At 40.3% G+C, this 25,969-nt stretch overlaps 1 protein-coding gene across 4 annotated transcripts in view; it reads left to right on the top strand.

The window, feature by feature from the left end:
* Nucleotides 1-25,591, top strand: part of SLC28A3 (solute carrier family 28 member 3) — a 43,961-nt gene extending 18,370 nt beyond the window's left edge. For 2 of the 4 annotated variants that reach the window (XM_054809868.1, XM_054809867.1), the window contains 13 exons: nucleotides 814-958; nucleotides 2,613-2,726; nucleotides 4,185-4,262; nucleotides 10,436-10,516; nucleotides 11,704-11,784; nucleotides 12,848-12,973; nucleotides 14,126-14,256; nucleotides 15,046-15,214; nucleotides 16,883-17,080; nucleotides 19,787-19,868; nucleotides 20,520-20,618; nucleotides 22,347-22,470; nucleotides 24,426-24,734. In XM_054809868.1, the coding sequence (XP_054665843.1) occupies nucleotides 814-958; nucleotides 2,613-2,726; nucleotides 4,185-4,262; nucleotides 10,436-10,516; nucleotides 11,704-11,784; nucleotides 12,848-12,973; nucleotides 14,126-14,256; nucleotides 15,046-15,214; nucleotides 16,883-17,080; nucleotides 19,787-19,868; nucleotides 20,520-20,618; nucleotides 22,347-22,470; nucleotides 24,426-24,540 (1,543 nt within the window). In that variant the 3' untranslated portion in view covers nucleotides 24,541-24,734. The other 2 variants (XM_054809866.1, XR_008574657.1) reach the window with 2 other exon arrangements.
* Nucleotides 25,592-25,969: the final 378 nt, after the last annotated feature.

The following is a 25,969-nucleotide window of genomic DNA, read 5'->3' as shown; positions in this document are numbered from 1 at the left end:
GGCCTGCAATATTTCTCATTCAGGTCTAAAAACTGAATTTAGGTATCTAGGTACCACTGAAATCAGTGGAAGCTAAACAACTGTTAGACACAAGTAACATTAAAGACCTGGGACTATGTTTAGTTTTCCCCTCTGCAAATGGGATGATGTATTTCCTTGCCTCTCAGGCTGTTGTTGTGATAATTACTTTCAATATGCAAACTGAACACAGTTCGGTGATAGTGGGGACCATAGAAATACTGAATAAAGATGTACACATGGCTCTTGTCATTGTTTCTGAGATAGCTAAAATTGTTGTGATTAAAAGTTATTTTTCTAAAAAGACTTCAGCCAATTACAAAGAAGTAAACATTTTATAACATGACTCTCAATAGTGTGTGTTTCATAGGCCAACCAGTTAAACAGCACAATGCAATTCCTAAAAACCACAGCCTGTCTTGCCCAGACCTAAGAAAACATTCAATAAAGAAGACAGAAAAGAAAAAGGAGTGAGAAAGGAGGGTATTTTCTCACACTTCATTTCATAGAAATAGTACCCAGATGAGAGTCACTCATGGTTTATTGGGTTTCCCCCACACTCTGACTTTGTGGACATGGTTGGAGGACATTTCTTCTGGATACCACCAAGGGATGTTGTTGTCAGAGTTGCATCAGCAAAGGCAGGTTCCTGCTTGTGCAGAGCTACATGTTTCAGCTTAATACATTGCTCAGAGAGTTCATTCACAGATATGTAAATGTTGTGGGGGGAGGAGGGGGAAGGAATACCTGGTCTTCTTCAGGATGTCATGTCTGACACTTTTTTTTTTTCCCTAGGGTGCTGTGTGCAGCTCTTATTATAACTATCATCTGCTGGCTTATCTTTGACACAGCAAAACAGGGATCCCGCCAGCTGATCTCTTTTGGTGGGCTTGTGATGTATGTTCTCTTGATGTTTATCTTTTCCAAATATCCAACTAGAGTGAGTATTCAGTCCATGTTGGGTCTTTTGGGGGTTTTTTTGTTCAATGTCTCAAATACTGTTCCCCTACCTTAAGCACCAATTTCAGTAAGAGTAACAGAAAACCCACAAACATAAAAAAATTAGGCTTGCCAAAACCCAGTGATGTAATTTCATTTCTGAGGAAAGTGATTTTGCTCTGACATCTTGGGGAGCATGTGTGGGGCTACACCAGCATCTGGCTGTCACTATTCTGGGAGGCTGCTGCCCACCTTTGTTCCAGCCTTGATGCAGATTGGAACACATTTGCTCCTGGAGAATCAGTGCAAGCTGAGACAGGACTGCTCTATGCTTTCCACCCACAGGAGGAGGACAGCCCTCAGGACATCACAGGCACTTATTTGAGGACACTGTCATCACATCAACACAAATCACATGCAGCTGGAGACATGCTTCCCTCATGTAGCTCTTAACCCCTGACAAGTTTGATTCCCAGTGCAAATGCAGCAGCTAAGGCCAAGCTGAGGTCCACTTTTCACTAACCCACTCCCATAGGCTTGTCAATGCCATTTATTTTAATTTTTCAGCTGAGATATCCACTGTGTACTGTTGTGGTATTACAAAGGGGTTATTTACTCAGCCACCACAACTCCCACCTCAGATTTTACCGCTGTGTGCATGCCTAGCATACAGTGCGTGCTTTCATCAGTTGTATATTAGAATCATAGAATTGTATCGGTTTGGTTGGAAAAGTCCTTTAAGATCAAGTCCGTAATCCATTGTCCAAGTCACCAAGTTTCACCAACGCTTTTTCAACACTCCTGCATCAGTGCTGAGACATTCTTAACAGAAACAGTCCCCTCAGCAGGGACTAATGGACCTGCCACTTGCCATCCTTTGAAACACTGCTGTCTCCAACTGAGGTGAAAACTCATGTACTCCAAATGCTTTGTTCTCTCCCATGGGTCCTCATTACACCTAATTGGCTTGTGTTATTAAAATATCATCTGAATAAATTAGAGAGCACCATTTCCGCTCTTTGCCTTGTAAATAATAAGATTCAATTTTCACAAAACAAAGATGGTTTCTGAGGCAGAAGAGCAGAAATCTGCAGTGTAGTGACAAGGGGCTGGTCACACACAGCCACAGTTTCCTACAACTACCTTTATGTCATATGAATCGCAATATCTTAAGTTCTCAAGTATCAAAACTCTTTAATAGAACAGAAACAGAGTTGAAATTACCAAAGCACACAAAAAACCCCTGTAGTAAAATTGCCTTATTCACAGTCCAGATATGTGAAGAATCCACAGCTCAGGTATTTTGGCTGCTGCCCTCATGTATGCCTATTTCATCTATAAACTGTAGCACAGGAAGAACTGACTCTCCTTTTCCTACTACTTGATCACCTGCAGTCTGTGATGGTGAAATGGCATGTCTGTACTTACCTAGCCAGGCTTTCAGCAGCTAGCTGGAGATAGCCATGCCACAGAGCTCTCAAATTAGGAGAGGTGATTCATGCTCCAAGTCCCCTACAACCTGTTTTGGCAGCTGCTCCTGTGCTGTAGTATAGTCAGACAATCTCCTTACATTATTTTAACAAACTTCTAAAGTAAATTATTATTTATTTATATTATTATTTATTTATATTGTTTCTATTTTTCTGTCCATCTAGGTTGCTTGGAGACCAGTATTTTCAGGAATAGCAATGCAGTTTGTTCTTGGGCTTTTTATTCTGAGGACCAAAGTGGGGTTTGATGTGTTTAACTGGCTAGGCATTCAGATCCAGGTAAGCTACTGGGAAAAAAAATATTATTTTTTTATATAATTTTCTGTCTGGAGACTCTTACATAACAGCCAGGCAGTTCAGGGGTCCTTTTGCTCCCAGATGTTCTCTCTTGAGAAAAATTGGGTTCTCCGAAAGGAAATTGACTACTTGAATTCAACCTTCTCATTTCTTTTTTGTCCAGTTAATACAAGACTATGTGGGACAGGCTGATGAGTAATGGGCCAGAGAGATGCAGTTTCTTAATGGCTTTACCATCCTTGGGCTGAAATTATAACTTGAACCCTCCAAACACAAAACTGCTATTGTGCCAGGGCACTCACAGAAACTCTTAGACCTAGCCCAACTCCATAGCATCCTTGCAATAAACCTGACATGCTGAAAAGCCTTGGGATTTAGCAAGGCAGAACCACCATTGTCTTCAGAGTAGCAACAGTCCTGGCCCCGGGGGGCATTTCATAGTTCTCACGACATTTAAGAAAATGAATTCAACTACACGCGGCAAAATCCACAGCTGTGAGCAGCAAAGGATCTCTAGAGAGGGGACAGGATCCATCCGTAAGTGCCACTGCAAGCAGTCTACAGGCACAAAATTTTTTTTAAAAGCCCATTACTATAAAGTAATAAATAAGAGAAATCCAAAAAGTAGAGCAGAGAGTACCCACTGAAGGACATGCAGACTTTTCACCCCAGGGATACTATTCACACAGCTGTTCTTCACAGTACAGATAATTAGGCACATTTAAAACAAGACAGTGCAGAATGTACTGTCTCTGTGCGGGAGTGAAGGCACAGGTCTGACGCCTGTCTGGCTGCTAATCTGCAAGCAGTGGGAGTTATCTGGGTTTTGTCACCGGGTTCTCAGTCTCCCCTTTCGTCTCCAACTGAAGTGGGCCTGGTGCCCCCTTTTGTTAGCCCCATATGGCTTATGGTCACTCCTATCAGAATTCATTACTCTAGCTATTACATCTCCATTTTAAACTGTATCATTAATCGCATATGTTGGCATCAAGAGTATAAAAATGCACCACTGTATCAGAATTAAAAAGTAGAAGATTTTTTTAGACCAGCTTTTGGCTACTCTTTTCAAAACTCATTGCTTCAGCCATTAAATCTCCATTTTATACTGTATCATTTTTTGCACTTACTTGCATGAGAGGGAGTATAGAAATGCACCACAGTATCAGGATTAAAAAATAAATTCTTCTTTTACTATAGCTTATGCTTTTTATTTTGTTGGGTACAGGAAAATGTGCCCTATGCTGCTTATCTACATATTCTGAAGCAGTCTGCACTCTTGGAGCAGAGACCCTCAGTTCAGCCGGACACAGTCAGGCATACAGAGCAGAGCACAAGCTCCTTCGACCTTACCAGATCTCTGCAAGACAACTAGCAGTATTTGCTTATTTTTTGGCAGGGACCCAGAGCTTATGGCTAACTTTCTTTGCTTTCTGTCCCTAGACTTTTCTGGAGTACTCTGACACAGGTGCCAAGTTTGTGTTCGGTGAGAAATATACGGATCATTTTTTTGCTTTTAAGGTAAGACAAGTTTTATATGTACTGTATGTGGCAGATAGAAAACAGAAGAAAGAACAGTGTGGGTGGGAAAAAAATTCATTGTATGTTTTGCGATACCAGTGCAGTAGCCCGAGTAATCAGCTAGGAGGTAAACTATTCCTTACTGTGTGACACTCTGAATAGAAAATTTAGGAACCCCACATAAAGCCCTTTATTTATTTCCATACACGGAGTTAGGTTACACTTATTTAGTCTAATTATAACAACATATATTACAAGTAGTCAGAACTTTGGGATATGTTTCTACAAGGAATAGGTTAAAAGGCTCCTACGTGGCCACTGAAAGATATATTACCTCCAGTCTACCTTCCCAACCTCTCCACAAGTAAAGATACTATACCATGCTATGCTTTTATATCCTAAAGTGCTGTGCAGATCACTGCGTTGCAGAAGTGGAAAGCCTAGATGTATACTTATACCATGTGGAAGAGGTAGAAGCTGCTCATGCATAAGCAGGAAGAACATTACATTATTAATTACATTAATAAGATCCCAGGGAGATTTCCTAGCCCTCCCTTAGAAGACCTTGTTGGGAAACTGCTCATGTGCTCTGTGCTCTCTAACCTGTACCAGTATCCTGTCTGGTTTTGTTCCCTCACGTAGCCCATGCCATAATATCTGCTTAGGCTGGAATCAAGAACATATAAAGAAAAAAAGAAACAACCCACAACTGTGAGAAATGTATCAGGACTTTCTCGGAAACCACTCTTCTGTCTAGTATTTCAGATGCCTGACTGTGGGCTTACACACCTTTTATCTTCTTTTTTCCTGGAGGTGATATTCCAAACTGGGTATTCTTCACACTTAGCTCTTTCACTACTTAAGAAAGAAGATGCTACCTGTAAAATATGCTGCCACTAAGAATAGTCAGAACATCTTAGAGGGGAAAAAAATTAAGCATTTCAGCAAGAAATACAAATTATATTGTAATTGCAGTATTTTTGTGCCTTTTGTTTCACTTTCCAGTCTCCTCTCACCTTTACTCTACTGAGCACTCAAATGATAATTTGCATTCATGTTTACATATTTTGGAGATGAAATGGTTTAATTCCCACTCCCTATGCTGTTTTTCCTATGTTTTTCCACAATGCCTTATGAATATGATTTTTTTCAAGGTGATATTTTAATGCCTCAGTGGTGATGCAAACTACTTTGCTGACTAAAGCCATAACTAGGGACCAGACAGTTAAATGTTTGCTTCCGAGCTTCTATGCACAGATATATCAGTCTTATTCCATGCGATAAGCCAGCAAAATACATGTGGAATTTCTAGAATAATATAACAAGGACAAGTAGGTTATTTTCACACTGAAAAACAAGAAAGCAAAACCCAGGAGTTGATTTTCATAGCTGCTTATGTCTTGGAATAGGAATATATATGGTAAGCAAAGTGGCAGACAAGTGCACAGCAACATCAAAATATGCTCCATCTGCTCCTCCTGTAGAAAGAGATTTCTGTCTTCCAACATCAGTTACAGCCAGCCTATTCTCTCTTGAAACACTTGCCATTTATTTAGAGATTAAGATGGTCAAAAGTGCTTTTTAGTGTCTTTCAGATATTTTATGAGATTTGCACATAGCACTGAGCTGTCCAAAGCTTGCCCCAAGATATTTCAAAGTGCCCTCTAAAAGAGAAATGTCTCAATCTTGACTTAGCTCGAGAGAGAGAGTAGACAAGTGATAGGGTATGTCTTTGCAGAAAACTGTCAGCCTGGTTGTATCCATACCGCATCCTTAGCAGTATCCAGGGACACCTCAGTTTTCTGCTGACTTAGATGGACCCAGTTACCAGAGCAGACACAGCCCTTGTGTGCACCCACTGGGCGTTCTGACCAGTCCCACTACAGCCTTTGAGCACATAGTCTTGGGAGCACTAATTAGTCTTAAATACATGCATTTGCATGCATATACTGGGTTATTTTAAATATGTATTTTTGTATGCAGATGCAGAGTTTTGGAGTTCTGAAAAAAACACTTGCCCACATAAACAAGCACACTCAAGTACTTCAGTAGTTGGAAACAATCTCTTAATACTAAATCATCTATCCTGTTGACTACAAAAGGCAAAGTTTGCTTTGAGCAAGCAGGAAATTAGACTTCTGTAATAACAGTAGCTTCCTTTCTGTGCCAGAAGGATTATGGCTTCCTGAGAAAGGCTTTGCTTTGAAGGTCAGGTTTTAGGAGTGTCTGAAACCAGGATGTTCCCTAAACACCAATAGCAACTTCTCCTTTAAAAGAACTTAAGGAAAAAGCTGAACATCAAGCTACAAATTGGAGGGGAGTTGTGAGCAGCCAACAATTTCAACTCCTTGCCGTGCATGTAGCACAGGCAATAACCATGATCCGGAAAGTAGCTCTTCAGTAAGGTCAAACCATATTGCAGAATTGATAATAAATATGAAATAATCCAGTTTATAGAAAACACCAATTAAAGAATTTATTTTCCTAGAGGTTGTATTATGGGAAGCATTAACTACAACATTTGTAGGTCATGTAAATGTAATTTTAAAGACCTCTCTGATACCTATTCTCCATTGAAATGTTGTGGGATTTTTCATAGTGCTTGTTAAATTTATTCATCAGGTAAAACATGACTATTTACAGGTATGTAGTAGGTATCAGGAGCTATACATATTGGAGACTAAACTTCCACACAAGTTTGTCCACAGAGAGAAATATAATTCTAATAGTTTAACCATGCAGGTGTAATTACACTGCAGGACCCATCCACTTCTCCCATATGGAAACATGCTAACCCTTTTTGAGCAGTAGGCTTCAGCTACAGCTGAGGTCCATAGACTTCCCCATCATATGTCCTTTTGCAGTTCTTTCTCCACTTCTCTTGGAATTGACAACTGTCGCCACCTACAGGCTGTAATGGTGTGCGTATATCCAATTAAACTGGTGAATTTTTTAATGGCAGAAGCAAGCTGGAGACCATATCTTTGTCACCCCCTTTTCAAAGTACCCACATCTTTGAGGCAGACTCTTGTGCTCATAGAATAAGCGCACTACAGCAGAAAGAGGGAACTGGGAGTCCATGAGTTAGAAGATTTAGTTTTAAGAGCTGTTCTTTCTCTAAAAGCAATTTCATGCAATCAGTGCATGTTTTTTTGACAAAACAAGAGCGACTCTTGACCTTTTATTTCCAAATACATTTCACATTTAATCAACAAAGGAAACACTGCCAAGTAATGCTGATGTTCCACCAACCTCCCTCTGCTATGCGGCTATTCCTACACACACAGGGTGTGCAACAGCCCCATGGTTAGAGGGAACTGTTCTCAGACTCCTTGGATCATTCCTATGCCTCCTCTTTTCCTAAAAGTCCCATCTCTGCATACTTGTGCCTGTCCCCCCTTATCCCCTAGCCCTCCAGACCCCTCCTCAAATACAAAGGTTTGCATGGTCTATTCCCCTCCTCATCTTCCCAGCTCCAGTACCCACAGCACCAAGGCTGGCATCCTTCCACCGTCCCCAGACCTGCTCCTAGCTTGGCTCCCTTCACCCTCTGGGTGCTTCACCAGGTGTCTGACCCTGGAGCACCACCAGAGCTTTCCCTTCCATCTCCCAAGCCCCTGCACAGTTCTTCACAACCAAGGTATTGCCCAGAGCATGCCCTGCTACCCCAGCCCCAAGGCCCGCAGAGGGAGCCTTCCAATGTTACTGAACCCATGCCACCTATTATCCCAGTTTTGGCACGGTAAAGAGGGGGAAGGAGAAGATGGGGAGCAGGAGAAGATGTTCCTGTCTTATCAGTTTTCCCACTCTTGTCCCACCCTCAACATGCAACCGCACGTGGGCCCAGCACGAAGGCAAAGCTCCTCTCAGGGCTGGTGGAGAGGAGGTGGCTGCTCCATATAGACATGAGACAGAAAGAATTTTCTGAGGTTGTTTTCTCCTCTCTCCCAAGTTTCAAAACCACTGACTTAACATCTCAGTGTATTAACACTGTGGGGAGCCTTTCTGTAAAAGAGTTCTGTTTATTTCAGTTGAACTAGTTATTTCATGTTAAGCACTTTTCATTGCATTTATCTCTGCAGACAGGACAATTGAAAACCCGCTGCCATGCAATGTGTGGCAAGTAAGCTACTAGAATTTACATTCTAGTTATTTTAAGGTAATAATTTGCCAGTGTTTTCCATGTGATTTCGTTATGCCTTAGATAAAAGCTAGCGTGGACGTAACAAAACGTGACAATTACTTACCTATTAAATGGTTGCTACACTTTTCTGAAGAAGACATAACATAATAGGTACCACATTAAGTCACTGGGGATTTAGGCAGGAGGGTTTAGTTATAAAATAGTTCCCAACTTCTTCATACAGTCAAGGCACAAATGATCACAACTGGAAAACAAACTCCCTGTTTTGTAGAGATGAATGCTTCACCCAGAAATGCCTGCAACTGCTAAAATTGCAAAGCATCTTTTAAAGTTATATAAGCTTTTTTTCTGAGAAAAGTGCACAAAAACCCGGCTGAAGGGTGCCAGCAGTCACCCAGCATAGGCAGAACATTGTCTTCTTGCTCCTTCAGTTAAAACCAAACCACAGAAATTCCTGAGAGCTCTTCTCATCCATTTGGAGTGAAAGGTGGGAGGACTTATGTTTTTTACCATCCAGTACAGACAGTACTCTGCCCACTGCCTCTCCAGACCCATTTCCCCACTGACATTGCGGCAGTCCCTACCTGTGCCACTTGGCTGGGAGCCAGATGCCTCTCTGGCTAGCACACGCTCAGGAACAAGGAGAGGAAATGGCAAAGAGAAAAGGAGAAAAATGTGTTACTTTTACTGAACTAAACTTTCTGCTATTGCTGCGTGGCAAACCGCTCCAAGAGGATTGCTAAAAGGACCAGAGAATCAAACTAGAGAAAGCGGCCTCCTATTAATTTGTTGAAGAGCACAGCTATACCTGTGAATTGCACTCTCTCCTTTCAGTGAAAGGTTCTGGTCATCTAAATTGAGTTTCAAAACCTTTTTATCAAAATTGCTGATAGTACTAGTTTTCCTCTGGAAAGGCACAGCTTCTGTTTACTGAAAAGGTCTGAACTAACGAAGTGCTTTGTTCTTTTTCATTCTGTTCCTTGCTTTTATTTTTAAGGTACTGTGCCCTCAGTTGAACACACATAAAAGCTTCCTAGTGTTAATGGTACTGCTTTAACTGTAACTAATCTACCTAATTTTGGACCTTTTAGAGGGATTTTTCTTTCTGTTGTATACTAGCATTGAAATGCTGAGATCCTGTGTATTTAACATACTTGAGAATCAAGTGATATTAGTTTTATTCAGGATAAAACCCAACACATTTAATAACCCATCAGACAAGGGGTTAGGCATTCATGCAATTCTTTTAACTATATGTTTAAGGAAAACATTTTTTCCTTCAGAATCCACTGAAATAGACTCATATTTACTTCTTGTATTTAATAAGTATACACCTGTTAATTTGTTTTTAGGCAGATTCTGTCCCTGCGTACAGTTACAGAGTTTTTGAATACTCCACAACAACATTATAATCAGTGCAATAAATAGAGCAGAATAAAAGAGGATTTTTCTGTAGTGTGTTAGTAAAAGGCAGCTACACAGTATGGGCTTTCTAAGTAAGCTGCCCTTTATTCTGTGAAATCGAGTCAGCTACAATCCCAATCAAAATCTCTTAAACTTCTGCTTGTATAGCAGTCTAAACTGTGTTAAACACAAACACTGACAAGTTGAGCTCTGAATTCTAGACCACAGTCCCATTGGATATATTTCTGTTCATGGTTTTCAAAGTCTACAGATGTACATATCCAAGTCTTTGTAGATGCCATTGCCCAGTAAATGTTTGAGCTGATTTAAACACAGCTGTAAACTAATGCATATCATGTTAAACCACATAGTTTCAAATCTATTGCAGTCCTGTTAAAAAACTATATAGATACATGAAAAATAGTTAATTACAGCACAAACATGAACAATGAATCTAGAAGGTTAAAAATTTTACAGCATACGCATAAACTTAATAATGAGTTTTCAATATCTTTACGTGTATCTCCAAAACCATGAACCTCTTTTTCAAAAATTAAATGGCCTACAGAATCAAGGAAAGGAAAACCACTCCAGAAGTGTTAATGATTTTGTGTCTCCAAATCAGGTCCTGCCAGTTGTGGTTTTCTTCAGCACAGTAATGTCTATGCTTTACCACGTTGGATTCATGCAGTGGTTCATTGGAAAGGTACGAATTTGTGCCAGTAGGTACTCATTTGCCTGGTATACAGATTCACAGATTCATAGACTGGTGGGGGTTGGAAGGGACCTCTGGAGATCATCTAGTTCAACCTCCCTTCTAAAGCAGGATCACCTAGAGCATGTTGCACAGGATCGCCTCCAGGCGAGTTTTGAGTATCTTGAGAAGGAGACTCCACAACCTCTGGGCAACCTGTTTCAGTGCTCTGGCACTCTCAGAGTACAGGTCACTTGAACACATGTAGCTGAACTGTAGCATTGGCCCCAAACAAAACTGGCATTCCATAGCACATTTTCCTCCCCCCAACCTGGTTTTATTGCTAACATAATAGTAATTGTGAGATTTGCCTGGCTAGCTTTAGCGTTCTTCAGATGCCATACTTGCTGAAATCTTCCTTTCTGCCTGCTCCTCTCCCAGCCCCAAAGTGCAAGACAGGGGTTACATCACAGATAGTGGATTTCTTCTTTCTACTAAGCATTGCAGTAGCAATTGCATATACCTTCCTACCGCAGATCCCCAGAATGAGGTCAGAGGCTGGTTCCTCACCTCATGCTCTTAAGTGTTCATTTCTGTCAGGTCCTAGGTTCAGTGCCAGTGTCCACTGAGCTAAGAGCAAGTCCACAGAAAGTCCACTTCCTGCCCTGTCTGCCCAATGAACTTATCATATGAGGGCAAAGATCTTCCTGCACAGTGGTAGTTAAACCTTATTTGAAGATACCCTTAAAAAGTCCTTTGTCCTTCTCATTCACAGATTGTTATGTAAGTGCCACAAACCTCACCTAGCTAAAATAGTGTGCTAAAATTTCAATGAGGCATTTTTAGCCTTAATCTAAATTTCACATTTTTTCCCCTTCATATGATCCAAGTCCCTTTGGACAGGTACATAAGTAATAAAGACCTATCAAAATATCTGCTTTGATTAATTTAGTTTAACAATTTAGTTCCCAAGGAGGAGCCTGGTATACTCTCAATTCTGTTAATTATTCCTCCTCTGGTTTATTTCAACATGCTACTATTAAATGAATGTTCCATATCTTGCAGTTGGAATCATTAACTCAGGAAATACTGTATGGTGCCTCAGAACTCTTACATTGGCATGATTAATTCGAGAAGTGCATGGAATAGGCAGACCAATGTGTTGGGTTTGTTTTTTTTTTCTTTTTTAACAATTTTAGGTTGGTTGGATAATGCAGATTTTCATGGGGACAACTCCTGTTGAGTCTCTGGTAGCTGCGGGTAACATATTTGTGGGACAGGTGAGTTGGCGCACAGAAAAACATGCTAGCACAGGATTACTCAATATTGTGAAATATTGCTGCTCAGCAAGCATCTGTGTATAAAAAAATCATCATTTCACGTGAGGCTGGGACTGCAGTGCAGCTGAACTGGTGGTTGATATCCAGAATTCCAGTACATTCATATGTCAGCAGTGGTGGACAATGGGGTTGGTTTTGGGAACCATATTTTGTCCCAACAGGAAGTCAGATGTAAATGCAGGTGACAGATCTCCCTTAAAATGACTACCAGACTACTCCAAGGCTATGAAGAAATAACCATTTCTTTTTTTTTTTTTTTTTTTTTTTCCAATTGAAAAGGCAAATGGGATGAAAAGAGGCCACATGAGGCATGCAAGGGCAGGAGAGACAGACAATACAGAAAACTAAGATCCAGGGCTGTCTGTGCAAGGCCTTAGCCAAAAAAGCACGGGACAGAGTCTAACAGTCCACTTTAATGGGAAATCCATTAAACTCACGCTACAGCAGTATCTGTCCTAGGCCTCAAAGCAATCTGGAAAGATCGTCAAGTAGCATCCAAGCCCAAAAGCAACATTATCATATCACTTATTCAGCAGTGGTGTATCACCATATCACACTGCATTAAGATTTAAACTAGTACCTCTGCATGACGCTGCCTCCAGGATGTGCTCGCGCACATGCCAGAGGGGCTGAGGGCTTTAAGCTGCCCATCATGTCTGGTACGCATGTTTCACTTTACACACAGGCTTACCTGCAGCGCAGACCTGCAGCTCTCCCTAACTCACTCAGAACTGAATTAGGATTTCTTGGCAATTTCATTGGCCCTCTGGGGGAGATGGTAAACCAGCAAGAATTGTCTTCAGTCTAGATGGATGTTGGTACAATTCTCCTTCTTGGGGTACAAAACCCCAACCTATTAATATTCAGAGCACCCACTAGCACTGAGATTAACTACACCTAAGAAAGTGTGATGCAGCCACTCATTTTTCTGCCCTGTTAATAAAAGAAACCTCTGAGGGTTTATAAGGAAGTTCTTGATTTGGCAGTTGTTTTTCACTTCCAGACAGAGTCTCCTCTCCTGGTACGGCCTTACTTATCACACATCACCAAATCTGAACTCCATGCAGTCATGACAGCTGGATTCTCAACTATTGCTGGAAGTGTCTTAGGAGCATATATTTCTTTCGGGGTAAGATGGGAAAAGAGAACTGGAACATGTACTGGTTATCTGAAATCATCTAAGTATAGAAGCCCAGCTAAAATGCTTTGGAAGTATACCTAAGTCATTCCTTTTTTTTTTTTTTTCTGAAGGAATTAACCACAAAAATTCCCTGTCTTCCAACAGTAAAAAGGATACCAAGATCTGATCTTGAAGATATTGTTAAGTAGTGCAAATATCTACCTAAGTAACACAGAGAGATTTCCTGCTATAACTGCAAGAAAATGACTGATTCGTATAATTTCCTACATTGCAGATGAACTGACATGTGGAGTATACTAACTGATCAACCCTCCCACTTCTCTGGCAGTGGTACAGATAAAGTCCTTCAGGAACTGTTGCTAGCCATATAAGCCTCAAGTGTTGACTTGCAATGGAGGTTCTAGTTACGCTGTACAAACACGGGTAGTAAACATCTTGTCTGCTAAAGGGCTGGCAGCACAAAGCCAAAAAACAAGGCTGAAGATGTGATTTATGATTAGTGTCGCTGTGGGATGGTTAATAAATATCTTAGTTCCATATCTGAATAAAATACAATGGAGAGGCAGAGGCAAGAAGGGATGACTGGCCAAAAAGACCAATGGAGTAAGAGAAGAAAAGGAAAGATGGAACTTCCTGCAGAAGTTAGCAAAGAAGTTGTTTTGTGTAGAAACTTGTGCAAAAAGGTGCGAAAGGGGATGAGAAGAATTTATGTTAGGCCATGTAAATTTTTTTTTAAAAACAACGTCAGGGTCCAAAATCAATTTTCTGCCGCTGGAAGGCATACGAGGGGTATTAAGGAAGGCTGGCTTTCCCTCACCTGCTCTGCTATTGCTACACCTATCTGCACTTGATGTACCTGGCTTTTTTTCTTTTCTTTTGCCTTCTGGCTTGCCACTAGAGAGGAATGAAGCAGTTCGCCTCTTGGAAAGATTACTACATACTTTTCACTGCTTAGACTTTTCCTACCTCCAACTGGCTTTCTCCTGTATTGTTCATTCTCTTCTCCTTATGAGCAATGTGAACTTTTTAATGACCCCCTGTAGAAAAATCATCCAAGCATCTAATAATCTTAATTGTTTTCCTCCATGTTTGTGCATTATATAGTTATCACAGCATATTTTCTGTCTCCTGGAATTCTAGGTTTCTGCCTCCCACCTACTGACTGCTTCTGTCATGTCAGCACCAGCATCACTAGCCACCTCCAAACTATTCTGGCCTGAAACTGAAAAGCCTAAAGTAACTCTGAGTAGTGGCCTACAGATGGCAAAAGGGTAAGCTGATCTATGCTCTAGTTAATAGTAATAGTCATGCAAAAATGAGATTTGGAAAAATAACTCCTCACACATAAGCTTTAGGGTTAGTACCTGGTAGATATGAAAGCAATAAATTAATTACACACCAATATAACCCCAAATGAGTAGTTTGTGAATTCAGGTGCAGCGTGCCCCATTAAAACATATGGTGGTATCACCACCCATTGGGACAGGCACAGAGATGCCGAGGATCTAGGCCAGACAATAAACTCTCTGAAGAAAGAGGGAAATGCCTACCTGAGGTGAGCCAACAAGAGGTTTTCCCATTTGCTCTGCTGCTGTCTTTGCTTTGTAATGAATCCGTGAATGCAAACATACAAAAGCAAAGGTGGAGCAATCATTTCAACAGTGACATCAGCGAACTTGTTGCCCATCTGCAGGGAGACTCACTTGCCTTGAGAATACCAGGCAAAACAAAAAGGCTTGTAAGGAGCTGCTCCTGAACAGCCTGGGCAACTCTGCAACATCTGCCTGCAAAAAGAGCACTGCCCGCCCTCCCACCCGGCAGTCACAGCACTGAGACCTGATCCTGAGCTTGCCCCACCCCAAATGTGCCAGAATTCATCCTCAGGGCACCAAAAGTATACCCTCCCAGTGGCTCCCATGAGGATGGCTCATCATTATTTTCCCTATGAGTGAACAGACAGATTAGTAGATTTCTAATCAAGTCCATGTAACTTTTAGTTCTATGATCTGTTCTTGAATTATAACATGTTCACATTTCTGATTTTCCTTTCATTTATAAAGTGAATCAAACAACCTGTTGGAAGCAGCCAGTCAAGGTGCCTCTACCTCCATCCTGCTGGTGGCAAATATCACCGTGAATCTGATCTCCTTCCTTGCCCTGCTGTCTTTCCTTGACTCAGCCCTCTCTTGGGTGGGCAATCTGTTTGACTACCCACAGCTGAACTTTGAGGTATGGTCTTCAGGTCCCTCATGCAGCTTATATACATGCATAATTTGTCTTTCTCAAATTAAGTGCCTGTGTGGTTTTGTTGTGGGTTTTTTGGTGGGTTTTTTGGTTTGGGTTTTTTTTTTTTTAAATATGATCTAAACCTGAATATTTTTATGTGCATGTTCTTGAAAAATGAAGAGCGAAAGGAAAATTGTTGCCATATAAATATTTCTGTATACATTAGTCCATGTATAGCTTCCCTCTGTGGTGCTCTTGCTAACCATCTGACTATGTTTAGAGGGCATTGTGTGCTAATACCTGCCTCCTCTTCCTTGGCAGTGCAGCAGATCTGTCACCAAGCCATTAACATCTCCTTCAGCACAAACATTAAAGTGGCTTTAGCTTCAGAGAGCCACATGAAGTCCTAAATGGTTACTAGCTTCACTTAGATAAGGACACTGGGGCAAGGCCAGACTCGTCTGAACCCATGCTTACTCAATACCACTTAGTTCTCAACACAATTAAGTTGTAAAACTGCACCCAAATCACTCCGCTGTGTAAAGAGGTTTTAAACAGAACTTTTTTTTTTAACTTAGGTCAAGACATCATTTTTGACCCAATGCAGCAATCTTGGTTCAATGGTTTTGGGCTTTTTGTTTTGCAAGCTCCTAATAGAAGTGCCGTGTGAAACACTGATATAATATTGCGATAAAGGTACTACAGAAGTGAGTAGACACTCATAGCTGATGTGGCTTCAGCATTATTAAGATGTTACCCTGCACAGTTTCCACAGATTATCCTACTGCACAGGCATCCACAGCAGAGGAAAGGCACAAGTATGCATACGTAAGCCACACTCATGCCAGGGCTGGTATTTCAGTAACTGCTAGATGGAGTAAGATTTGGATAGATAGATAGATAGATAGATAGATAGATAGATAGATAATCCACAAGGATCTGAGACCCACAGACATGTTGCATTCACTCATCCATCCCTTTTGAGAGACACTAACCTCTAGCCTTTTGCAGGCAGAGAAACCAACCAGGAGTAGTAACTGCTTAAACACCTCAGTTACATTCACTAAAGACAATCTGACCAAACCCTTTCATAGCTGAAGCTATTTCTCTCTTATATAAAAATAAAAGCTATACTGTGATATGGTTTTTTTTTTTTTAATTTGCATAAAACTTTTAAAGCTAGGAAAAAAGGTGCAGCTTTAATTATGTCAGATGCATAGCTTTTATGCAGAGACAAGTCTTTGTTTATACCAGTTGGAGTCAAATAACGTGGTAATTAGGCATGTTCATTAACACACTGGATTTAATCAGGGTAAGAAACAGACTTCTCAGTTCTCTTACTAGCTCTTTTAACTGAACCCTCTTTCTTTGCTTCAAACACTATGCCCAATCTGAAGCCATTGCTGGGGAAAAAGTGCACAGAAACTTTTGTTTTAGGGACATACCTAAATACTTTGTTATAACTAGATTTTGGGTTAGTCTTTTAAAAATTACTAAGCATACCTTACTATCAAAAACCTTCGTTCTCCAGGCCTGTTGGCAGTAAGATTTCAAGACCAATTTTCCTCTGAAACAAAACCATCCTTATTTTAAGTTTAGAGAACTTATCACAAGCTATTGTTCTTTGACCAACCATATATTTTGACCTGCCTTGTCTTATATATTTTGCAGAACATTTGTGCTTATGTCTTCATGCCATTCTCTTTCATGATGGGGGTAGACTGGGAAGACAGTTTTATCGTCGGTGGACTACTAGGTTACAAAACTTTCTTCAATGAATTTGTGGCTTATGAGCGCCTCTCAAAACTGATTCACAACCGAGAGAAGGGTGGGAGCATGTACATTAACGGTGTGAAACAATATATGTCTGTAAGTAACATTTTCATTCTACAGATTTATTGGATCTTATACTTTTCTGCTGAAACTCAACTTATTTTTTAACATGGGCACAAAGGGGTAATGGTGGCATATTACTCAAAAGTGCATTTTTCAGTGACAGAGTTCAATCATGAAAATGCAGCATTGCTTTACAGGCTGCCACGACTGTCATCACACTAGCTATCTCAAACATAGCAAAAGAAATGCATAGTTTTGGGGAACATGCAGTGTCCCACGCGACACTGTGCATAAGACCAAGGCTGTCTTCAAGGTGAGTTTCTTCTTAACATATTCTTACCTAGCACTTCCCTATGAGATAGTCTTCAAGGAAAATCCTGGGCAAGAACAGGAGGACTCTCCTGCCCACAGAGGTTTAGCCAAGCATTAAGCTTCAAAAGACATTCAGCAAGCTGTAGCTGATGGCAATTAAGATATTACTGGCACACCTCTGCAAGAGGTTATTGTTCCCTGTGCAGAGAACAGTAACACGAGATGTATTACATTGCATACACCTCCATTGCTGCACTAAGGCCAACCAGTTTTGTCTCAATTGCCAATTAAAGTCAGTTTGCATGAGGATTTCCAGCCACAGCCCAGGCCCGCCTCTCATTCACACGTTCACCCAAATTCACGCAACAGGATACATAATTCCTACTACAATTCACTGAGGAAGAAACCTATAGGATAGCAATAAAAGAGCATGCTAGATGTGTGCACAGGAGCAAAGAGCAGTGATCAAGGCTGACGTTTGCAGCCATGACTGTTCCCCCATCTGGCATCCACGTGCACAGCCTCTGCTGAATTTGTCCTTGTTCTAAGCACAGGCAATGAAAATCATGATATCTGGCTTTATGTCTGCACTGCTCTTCCTCATATCAAGACAAATTGTCACTGTAGAGGACCCTTAATTAGGAAGCATCCTTTTGTACAGCTTTTAATCATCAGTCTGGTGTGATGCTGTGGATACCTGCCTTATATACAAACCCAAAAAAATGTTCCTGACCACTTGCATTCCTTATTACAAGAACATATTTCACAAGTGGAGGCAGAAAGCCAGGTGGTCTGATCAAATACTCACATGCTTGCCTGAGCATCCATTACCAGTGTTCCTGGAATTCCTGGAAATAGGATCCTGGGCTAGATTGACGTTTCATCTGCCCTGCTATGATCATTCTGCGTTCTACAAGGGAATATGGCTCTGAACTCCTGAATGAGTGAGATTTTTTTTTTTTTTAAATCTGGAAGTCCGCCTTAAATTTTACATCTGAACAACTGTATTTCACTTTTTTTTTTTTCTTAGTAAGATGTTGTATAGAACTTCCATGTTCACTTCTAATACTTATATAGAGCTGTATAAACTTCCATGGTAAAAAAACTCTGAGATCTAAAAATAATTTTGATTCATAACTCTGGTAAAAATTGCCCAGTAACCGTTTTATTTATGGCACAACAGTTCAGGCGAGAGTGCACTTGACTTCTGCTTTTAATTCCTCTTCAGCTTCAGAACTCTCTGATACATCCAACCACAGATATGCAGTCAGAGCGAGCAAACAAGAGGTCTTAACTCCCTCACCTGAGTGAGTAATAATAAGGCTTCCTGTTTTCAGAGCTGGGAAAGTCCAAATGAAAGTAGGAAAATCACAGTACACAGCCCTTTTCTAGGAAAAGCAGACACAGTGGGTACTTGAAAAGCATTTTCCTGCATATCTGCAGAGTTATTGAAAATATCTACAAATTGGTTTTCATAAAACAGGAATGGAAGCAGAGAAACTTCTAATAAACAGGAAACCTACTAGAGCACTCAGATGTCTTCAGCTTGGGCCTAAAATACAGTAAATAAGGGTTCATAGCTGCCATGGGGATAAAAATCCATTTGCTGAGATATGTTGCCTCCTTTCCCAAAATGTCTGAACTACATTTGTCGCAAGATTTGCAAGGTTTGTAGCCTGATTTCACCCAAAGTCATTTTGTGTCCTGCGAGGGGTCCCTTCATGGGGCCAAAAGCCAACCCAACCCTGTCTCTGCTCTGAGGTCCAGACTGAGCTGGTGTTGCCCAAGGTTGGGAAGGTGGCTGAAGTCAGGAAGGAAATAAGCTGCTAATGGGGATTCCAAAATCATCATGTCCCTCTGCGTGTTATCACATCAAAGCACCCACTCTCTAGGAGGCCCATTTCCCTTTTTTACCTCTGTGCACAGGGCGGATGGAACATGCACAGAGTAGCTTTGCACATGGATCCCTCTGCTTGTTTGGGGACAATGAATAAGGGATACATACCAAAACTTGAGATTTCAACAGTGTCATAGAGGCAGTCCAGCTATGAACAACAAAGCAGAGTTAAAGCTTTCTGACTCATACCTTCAAAAAAAACAACAGCTAAATTCCGACTAGTAAGATAAAACTTATTTTTTGTCTTCAATTACTAGTACTCAATTCAACAAGGTACAGCAACATACACGAATAATAAACCATCATATGGTTTATGAATCCTCACACAGGCAGTGAATGTGAAAGCCAGCATCTTTCAGCAAGAGAATGAGCCTACCTTGCTGAAAGCTGCACACCAGGGCAGCAACCAAGCAAACCAGAGTGATTTAAGTACTCGGAGCCCTGAGCCACAATGCCATGTTTTCAGACCTCTATCTAAATCAGCACAAGCTGTCTCAAATCATTTAACAGGGTATGTGTTTGTTTTCCAGGTTCGCTCAGAAGTCATTGCCACCTATGCTCTTTGTGGGTTTGCCAACTTCGGTTCCCTGGGACTGATAATAGGAGGCCTGAGTAAGAACACCTCTCATGGACAAGCAAATCCCAAAGCAAACATCCAAATGAACAGGCTGTGGGCGAAGCTTAGCAGCACTAGGGGCTGAGCAGCTGCTCTGCCAAGACCCAGCACCCAGCTGTGCATGGAAGGGCACCCAGAGGGGCGCAGGCTTTGGTGTGGAGATACTAGGAGATACTGGCAACGGGAGAGGACCAAGCCCTGCCGATAGGCCTCCCTGTCCAGCCCTCACGCTGCAAGCCTGAGCTACTACAGCCCTTGGGCTTCACGAGGAGCAAACCATCTCTGTAGCCTACTGGTTTGAAAGACAAAGTTGGCTATTTCCTGTAAAAATGTCACTTATATATAGCAGGCTTATAGGGAAATAAAGAAAGGGAAAAAAAGGCTTTTCAGATCTTGAGGGAAAAAGAAAAATTAAAAACCCATCTGGGTTCCTCATTGGGTGGCCTGGATTGCTGGTGGCTGCCTTTACCCTGGAGCCTGAGTGGGCTCTGTGGTGCCAGCAGTGGGGCAGCACATTTTCCCTCCTTGTTTCTCCTGGTTCAAACCACAGGGTGGGAATTTCCTCTTGTGGTGGGAGAGCTGGCAGGTTCATCTTCTTTATATCTGTATCTATTTATGTTTGACACACACTTTAATTTTCTTCCTAGCCACCATTGCTCCCTCAAAAAAAAAGGAAATAGCTGGTGGTGCTTTCAGAGCAATGATTGCCGGAACCGTCGCCTGTTTCATGACAGCCTGTGTTGCAGGTACCGTACCCAAGTTTGGTGTCTCCTACAGTCAGTGACCACAGGGCGGCAGTGCGTCCGTTCGAGAGGCACAGCTGGGCAACTCCAGTCACTCAAACGCTGGTATTTTCCGGTTTTTCAGGATTAAAAGTCAATATGCAACGAAAGGTTCCTGAAAACTGGAATAGGAAAAGATTTATTTCTTCTGGGGTTTTTTTGGTGTTGTTAGTCTGTGCATAACACATAACTCATGAACAAATCAAATTATAGATAAATGAGTTACAATCTCTCCTCCACGTTGCTGGCTACAGAAATACAGAAGTAATTATGGAGCAGAAAAGGAGAAGTGGAATGAAAGGAGGGTGTAACAGAGAAGGAGCAAGGGAGAAGCTGAACAACTTTTTGCCTTAATGTTAAATTGCTATTTTGGGCTGATTGTATTCCCACAGAGTATTTAAATTAATGAAACAGTCCTAAGGTGGGGCGCAACAGCAGAACCTTATTTTCAAAGTCTCACCTTCAAGCTAAGTAAAGAGTCACAATGGAACAGCCATTTTAGGGAGGAAATTAAAAAGAACATAATATTAATGATTCAAATATTAATTAATTGACCAGATATGATTTATCAGGTAAAATTTTTCCCCTGTATTTAACAATCCCTTTCCCAGCTTCCTTTTCTGAGCATGTGATATGCAGAATTGCATGATGAAGGTTAAAGCACTCATATTCCTCCAGTGAAGAAAGATCTTGATCTTGATGCATTTTGTAGCTGAAAACAGCATGTCCGTTTCTATCACAGCTTCCCTATCCCTTTGTGTTCACTGCAGCAACAGAAATATACACATTTTAAGGATAAGCTGATATTATTTTCTGAAGGTTATAGAACTAGTACACTTGAAATGTCATCAGTCTCACAGCCTTCCATAGCATTTTAATACATGACACTACTCTGTATAGCTAAGGAATTAGGAAGTCTTACTAAAAGGTGTCATTTCACAATCCTGACCTTAAGAATAAAATTGTGAACAGCCACCGGGAAATCTTTACAAAACAATAAAATCTTCTTTGGAAAGAAAATTATATTACACCCACTCCTGCCATGGCAAATGCTTTCCTTATGCCCAGAAGAAGGTAAAAAAGCCAAGCAATTTCTACTGCCCCAGATGAGATAAGAACATGTTAAAAATGTGTCCAGGTTTCACAACACTATGTACAAGAAGGAGCTGTCACTTTCATGTTTTTGTTTCTCCATTACTGCAATGAATGCTGACATTACTATTTACAGGAGATTTTGGAGAACATCTAGCAAAGCAAAGATAAATAAACCATAACTTTCTCCATTTAAAATGATAGGAAATGTCCTGAGTTTGTTTGCACTGCTATAAATGCAGTATAGCTCTATTTTAGTTAAGAAAAGCACACTGGCCCAGCAGTGAGAACACCATCAGCATACCTTTTTAGTAGCATTAAAAGGGGCAGAAAAACAAAATGTTCTAAGTGTAACAGGTTACCATAGTTTAATTTCTACATAGAAAAAATGTTTGTGGTTACTCCTTAATCCAGTTCTGTAAAATTATTTGGATTTTTTTAAAAATCCCACAGTTCAAGGGTTTTAATCTTGCACCTTTGCAGAACCATCTCAGAAGTTTCAGCCAGAACATTTCATCTGACCATGCTCCGGTGACTGACATCTCCAAGTATTGTATTCCTCTTCATTAGTCATTAAGAAAATTGTTACTTACTTCACAGGAATGCTGACTGTCCCTGGTCTGGAAGATCCTTGCCACATCTTATTAGGAAATGCCTTCAACTCCACAGATTTCCCTGCCAACAGCACGGAGCTAGTTGAATGCTGCCAGCAACTCTTTACCAGGTATTGAGGAACTTTTTGCCCTTCTGTAAGCATAATTTAGGGAGCTCACATATTCTCTAAAAGCTTAATTTTATTTTTTGTATTTGGCTTTTTGTTCTTAGGCACTTGCTTTCCATGAACTTTCATCTTTTAAAGAAATTAATATTTTAATGCTGCTGAAGTGTTTTCCTTTTCTTGGGCATTTCTGTTACATGCCAAACACAGAACCAACAGAGAACTCAAAGCATCTTTGTCCAAACCTGAGCTTCCCAAAAGGCTAAAGATAGATTATTATGTAAAGGCTCAGTGGTCTAGCTCAGGATCATGTCAAATATTAACAAAAAATAAATCAAATGTTGGAATTAACATAATGTTAACATAGTATCTGAGGACAACTCTAGCTGAAAAAAGCCAGGACCTTTTCCTTCTGCTGTCTGAATCTGGCTGAAGATAATAGTAATCATCCCTATTTACAGAGAAAACTTTACCCACTTTTGAAGTAGAAAAATATTCTGAGGTAAATTGTATTTGATAATTCTCTATCCCAGATAGAGAAGAAATAAATAATAATATGAAATAAGGAATATATTCAGACATAATTAACACTATCTCACAAACAACCAGAAGTCTATATATTTAGATTATGGCAAGAGCCTTTTAAATTTCTCCTAATGTGCTGGGGTTTTTTCCATTTTCACGACTAACTGCTTTGGAAATAAATACTCCAATCCATCTTTTTTCCATGCTATTGAAAATAGAAGAACTTCATCGTTCTTTTCACATTTCTTTTAGCAAAGACAATGCTCTCAGGTTGAGCATTTACCTACAACAAAAAAGTACAATGTAAATGTAACAGTGATGTTGCTGTAATCTAACCTGCAAGAATTCTCCCAACAAAATTCTCAAATGGGGAAATTTTTCAGAATTGTTTTGATTTCACTGGATCTGCCTTCACGCCCTTGCTTAACCAAAATAGGGGTTTTGTGTGTGTAGTAGAGAAGTATCTTAGTATCTTGTTACATCTTCTTAGTATCAAGACTTGTGGAAACTTGACATTTCTTACGATCTTTAACTTATGTTAGGAATCAAAATTCCAACTCTAACTTCAGGTAATTTTTTTTTCTGTATTATTCTTTTGACACATAAATTTCTTCCTTGCATGCCTTGGCATAAAATGTAGCTTTGAATATGGGCATATACAATATGCAAGGTGGCCTTATTTTTATGGTAACATTTTTAGATTTCAACCATTCACAAAAAAGTATTTTTAAAAAATTATCATGTTGGTAACAATATCACCAGCTTCTGCCTGAACATCAGCGCTTGCATACCACTGCAAGGAACTTCTGTTCTTGCAACCTGAGGTTCCAAATGAGTTTATCATAACATTGAACCAGTGTCAAATACTTTTTCACACAGTAAAAATCACCTGTGATATTGGGTACATTTCTTCATTCATATTTCTTCATCACTCCAACTTTTCCTCATCGCACTAATTTTAACTACTGGGTTGCTACAAAGATATTAACTTGCTCTATTTTCACCAGAATCAATGTTGAGCAAATTCTTCAAAGATGCAAAAACCTTGAATAGTGAAGTTAAACCTTCAATCATGTCAGTTATCTAGGAATGTATACCTGAGGCAACAGGACTTTATACAGAAAACCAGGAATCACCCCAATAAAAAGGGAGAACATCTGGTTATGGCACATTGCTCATGTATGGAAAGTCTTCACTCTGTTTCTTTTCTAATTAAAATTTTAACACTTTTAAAGTTGCTTTGGAGAAAGAGTCTCTGTGTGTGTGTGTGCGTGTATGTGTGCCTGCGCACATGTGTATGTGCGTATACACATATACAGACATATACATATATATGTGTGTGTGTGTATAAATATTTAGAGAGAGAGAGAGGGAGAGAGAGATTCCCACAAGAGAAAAAGGGTATATCTGATTTCTGCTTTTATCTCCTTCCTCAGTGTGAATCATTCGCAGGAGATCTTCCCTGGAGGAAACAACAGCCTGAGTTCCTGGAAAGGATGTTGCCAAATACTGGATCAACCTGCTTTTCATTGCACTTGGATTAAGCCTTAATAGATAGATCATAAATAAGAGCTATGTTCCTTGGTAGAAAGGTAATAAAAAAAATTTCCTTTTCTACAACAAGTGTGAACCCCTTCACACCCTTTATTTTTTATTTTTCATCTCTTACCAGCCCAATGCCTGACTTGCTTGGAATTACTCATAAATTAAACTGGTATAAACACAAGACATCTCTTGCTGCAGATCTCTTCTCCCATTACAGATCAGAAGAGAAGAACATTTCTGAGCTTGATTCTCCTGATTTCATTTCTACCCTGAAACTGACGAATCTGTAGAATTAAACTGCTGTAGGCAAGAAGAAAATAAGGTTCAGAGGATTTCACTGCCACTTACAGAAAGTTGTGAACTAGAAATAATATTTAGAATTGCCATCCATTCCTAATAGTATTTCTGCTCCTCTTGATATCAAAGAAGTGTTTTTACTGCGCGAAGATAAATGACTTTGTTCTCAGAAATCTCTGCACATTTCTTCTAGTAACTATGGCTGCATGTGAACTGAGCTGCTAATGTGGGGCATCTCACCAGCTTGGTCACTGAAGCATCTAACTCAGGGACTAGCCACTGCGTGCCCCAGTCTCCCTCCTTCTGCCCATAGAGGTATCCAGGCCACATCTTGATCCAGGAGGTTGGTCCCTGTTTAGAGGTAACTCATGTGAATGGAAATGACCAAATTCCAAGGAAAGTTTCCTGTATCGATTCTTCTTAATCTTTGTGTTTAACAATTGTGAAAATTGATCCTGGAGTCACCAACCAGGAACTCAGAACAGTATTCCTACCAGAAACAAGAGAACCATGCTGCAAATCAAATGTGGGTAAAATCGTGTCACAGTCTGACTACTCCCTGTGAAAGCAACATTAATGGGTCTTGAAGACCTATTGAAGATCCTCCTGAAGAGGAAAATCTGTTATGTTTTTAAGGTTCAGACCTTTCATGGACTCCAAAACTGAAAAGTTCTTTGCAGATGGTTTTGCAAAAGATTCCTATCCTATGACACTGTTAATGCCAAAGACTTGGAAAAAAAAAAAAAAGCTGAGAACCGAAGTACAGGAACATCAGAAAGTCCTAACATGCCCTCCGAATAAAATGGAAATGTGCAGATGAAGATGAATCAGTGTATTCTGATAAAACAATAACTTTTCAATCTTCCATTAATTACTTCAGAATCTGTTCTGGGAAATCCAGATACATAAACTTAGCTGCCAGTACAGCTATTTTTAGGCAGCATTTATTTGGACTTACTGTAAAAGATGCTAGTTTCCTGTGAAACTCAGTTTATTAACTTAATCTTCTGAAAAATTATAAATGCCAGTATTACTACTACTTGTGATATTTATCACAGGTTTCATATTGTTAGGTGTTCTTCTTTGGCCTCATCCACCTAGATTTAGTAGACTACATGTCAACCTCAGTTTTCAGTGC

Source organism: Grus americana, chromosome Z, assembly GCF_028858705.1.
Source record: "Grus americana isolate bGruAme1 chromosome Z, bGruAme1.mat, whole genome shotgun sequence".
Taxonomy (NCBI): Eukaryota; Metazoa; Chordata; class Aves; order Gruiformes; family Gruidae; genus Grus; species Grus americana.
The sequence above is the reverse complement of the archived record's forward strand: the minus strand, read 5'-3'. Positions and strand labels throughout refer to the sequence as shown.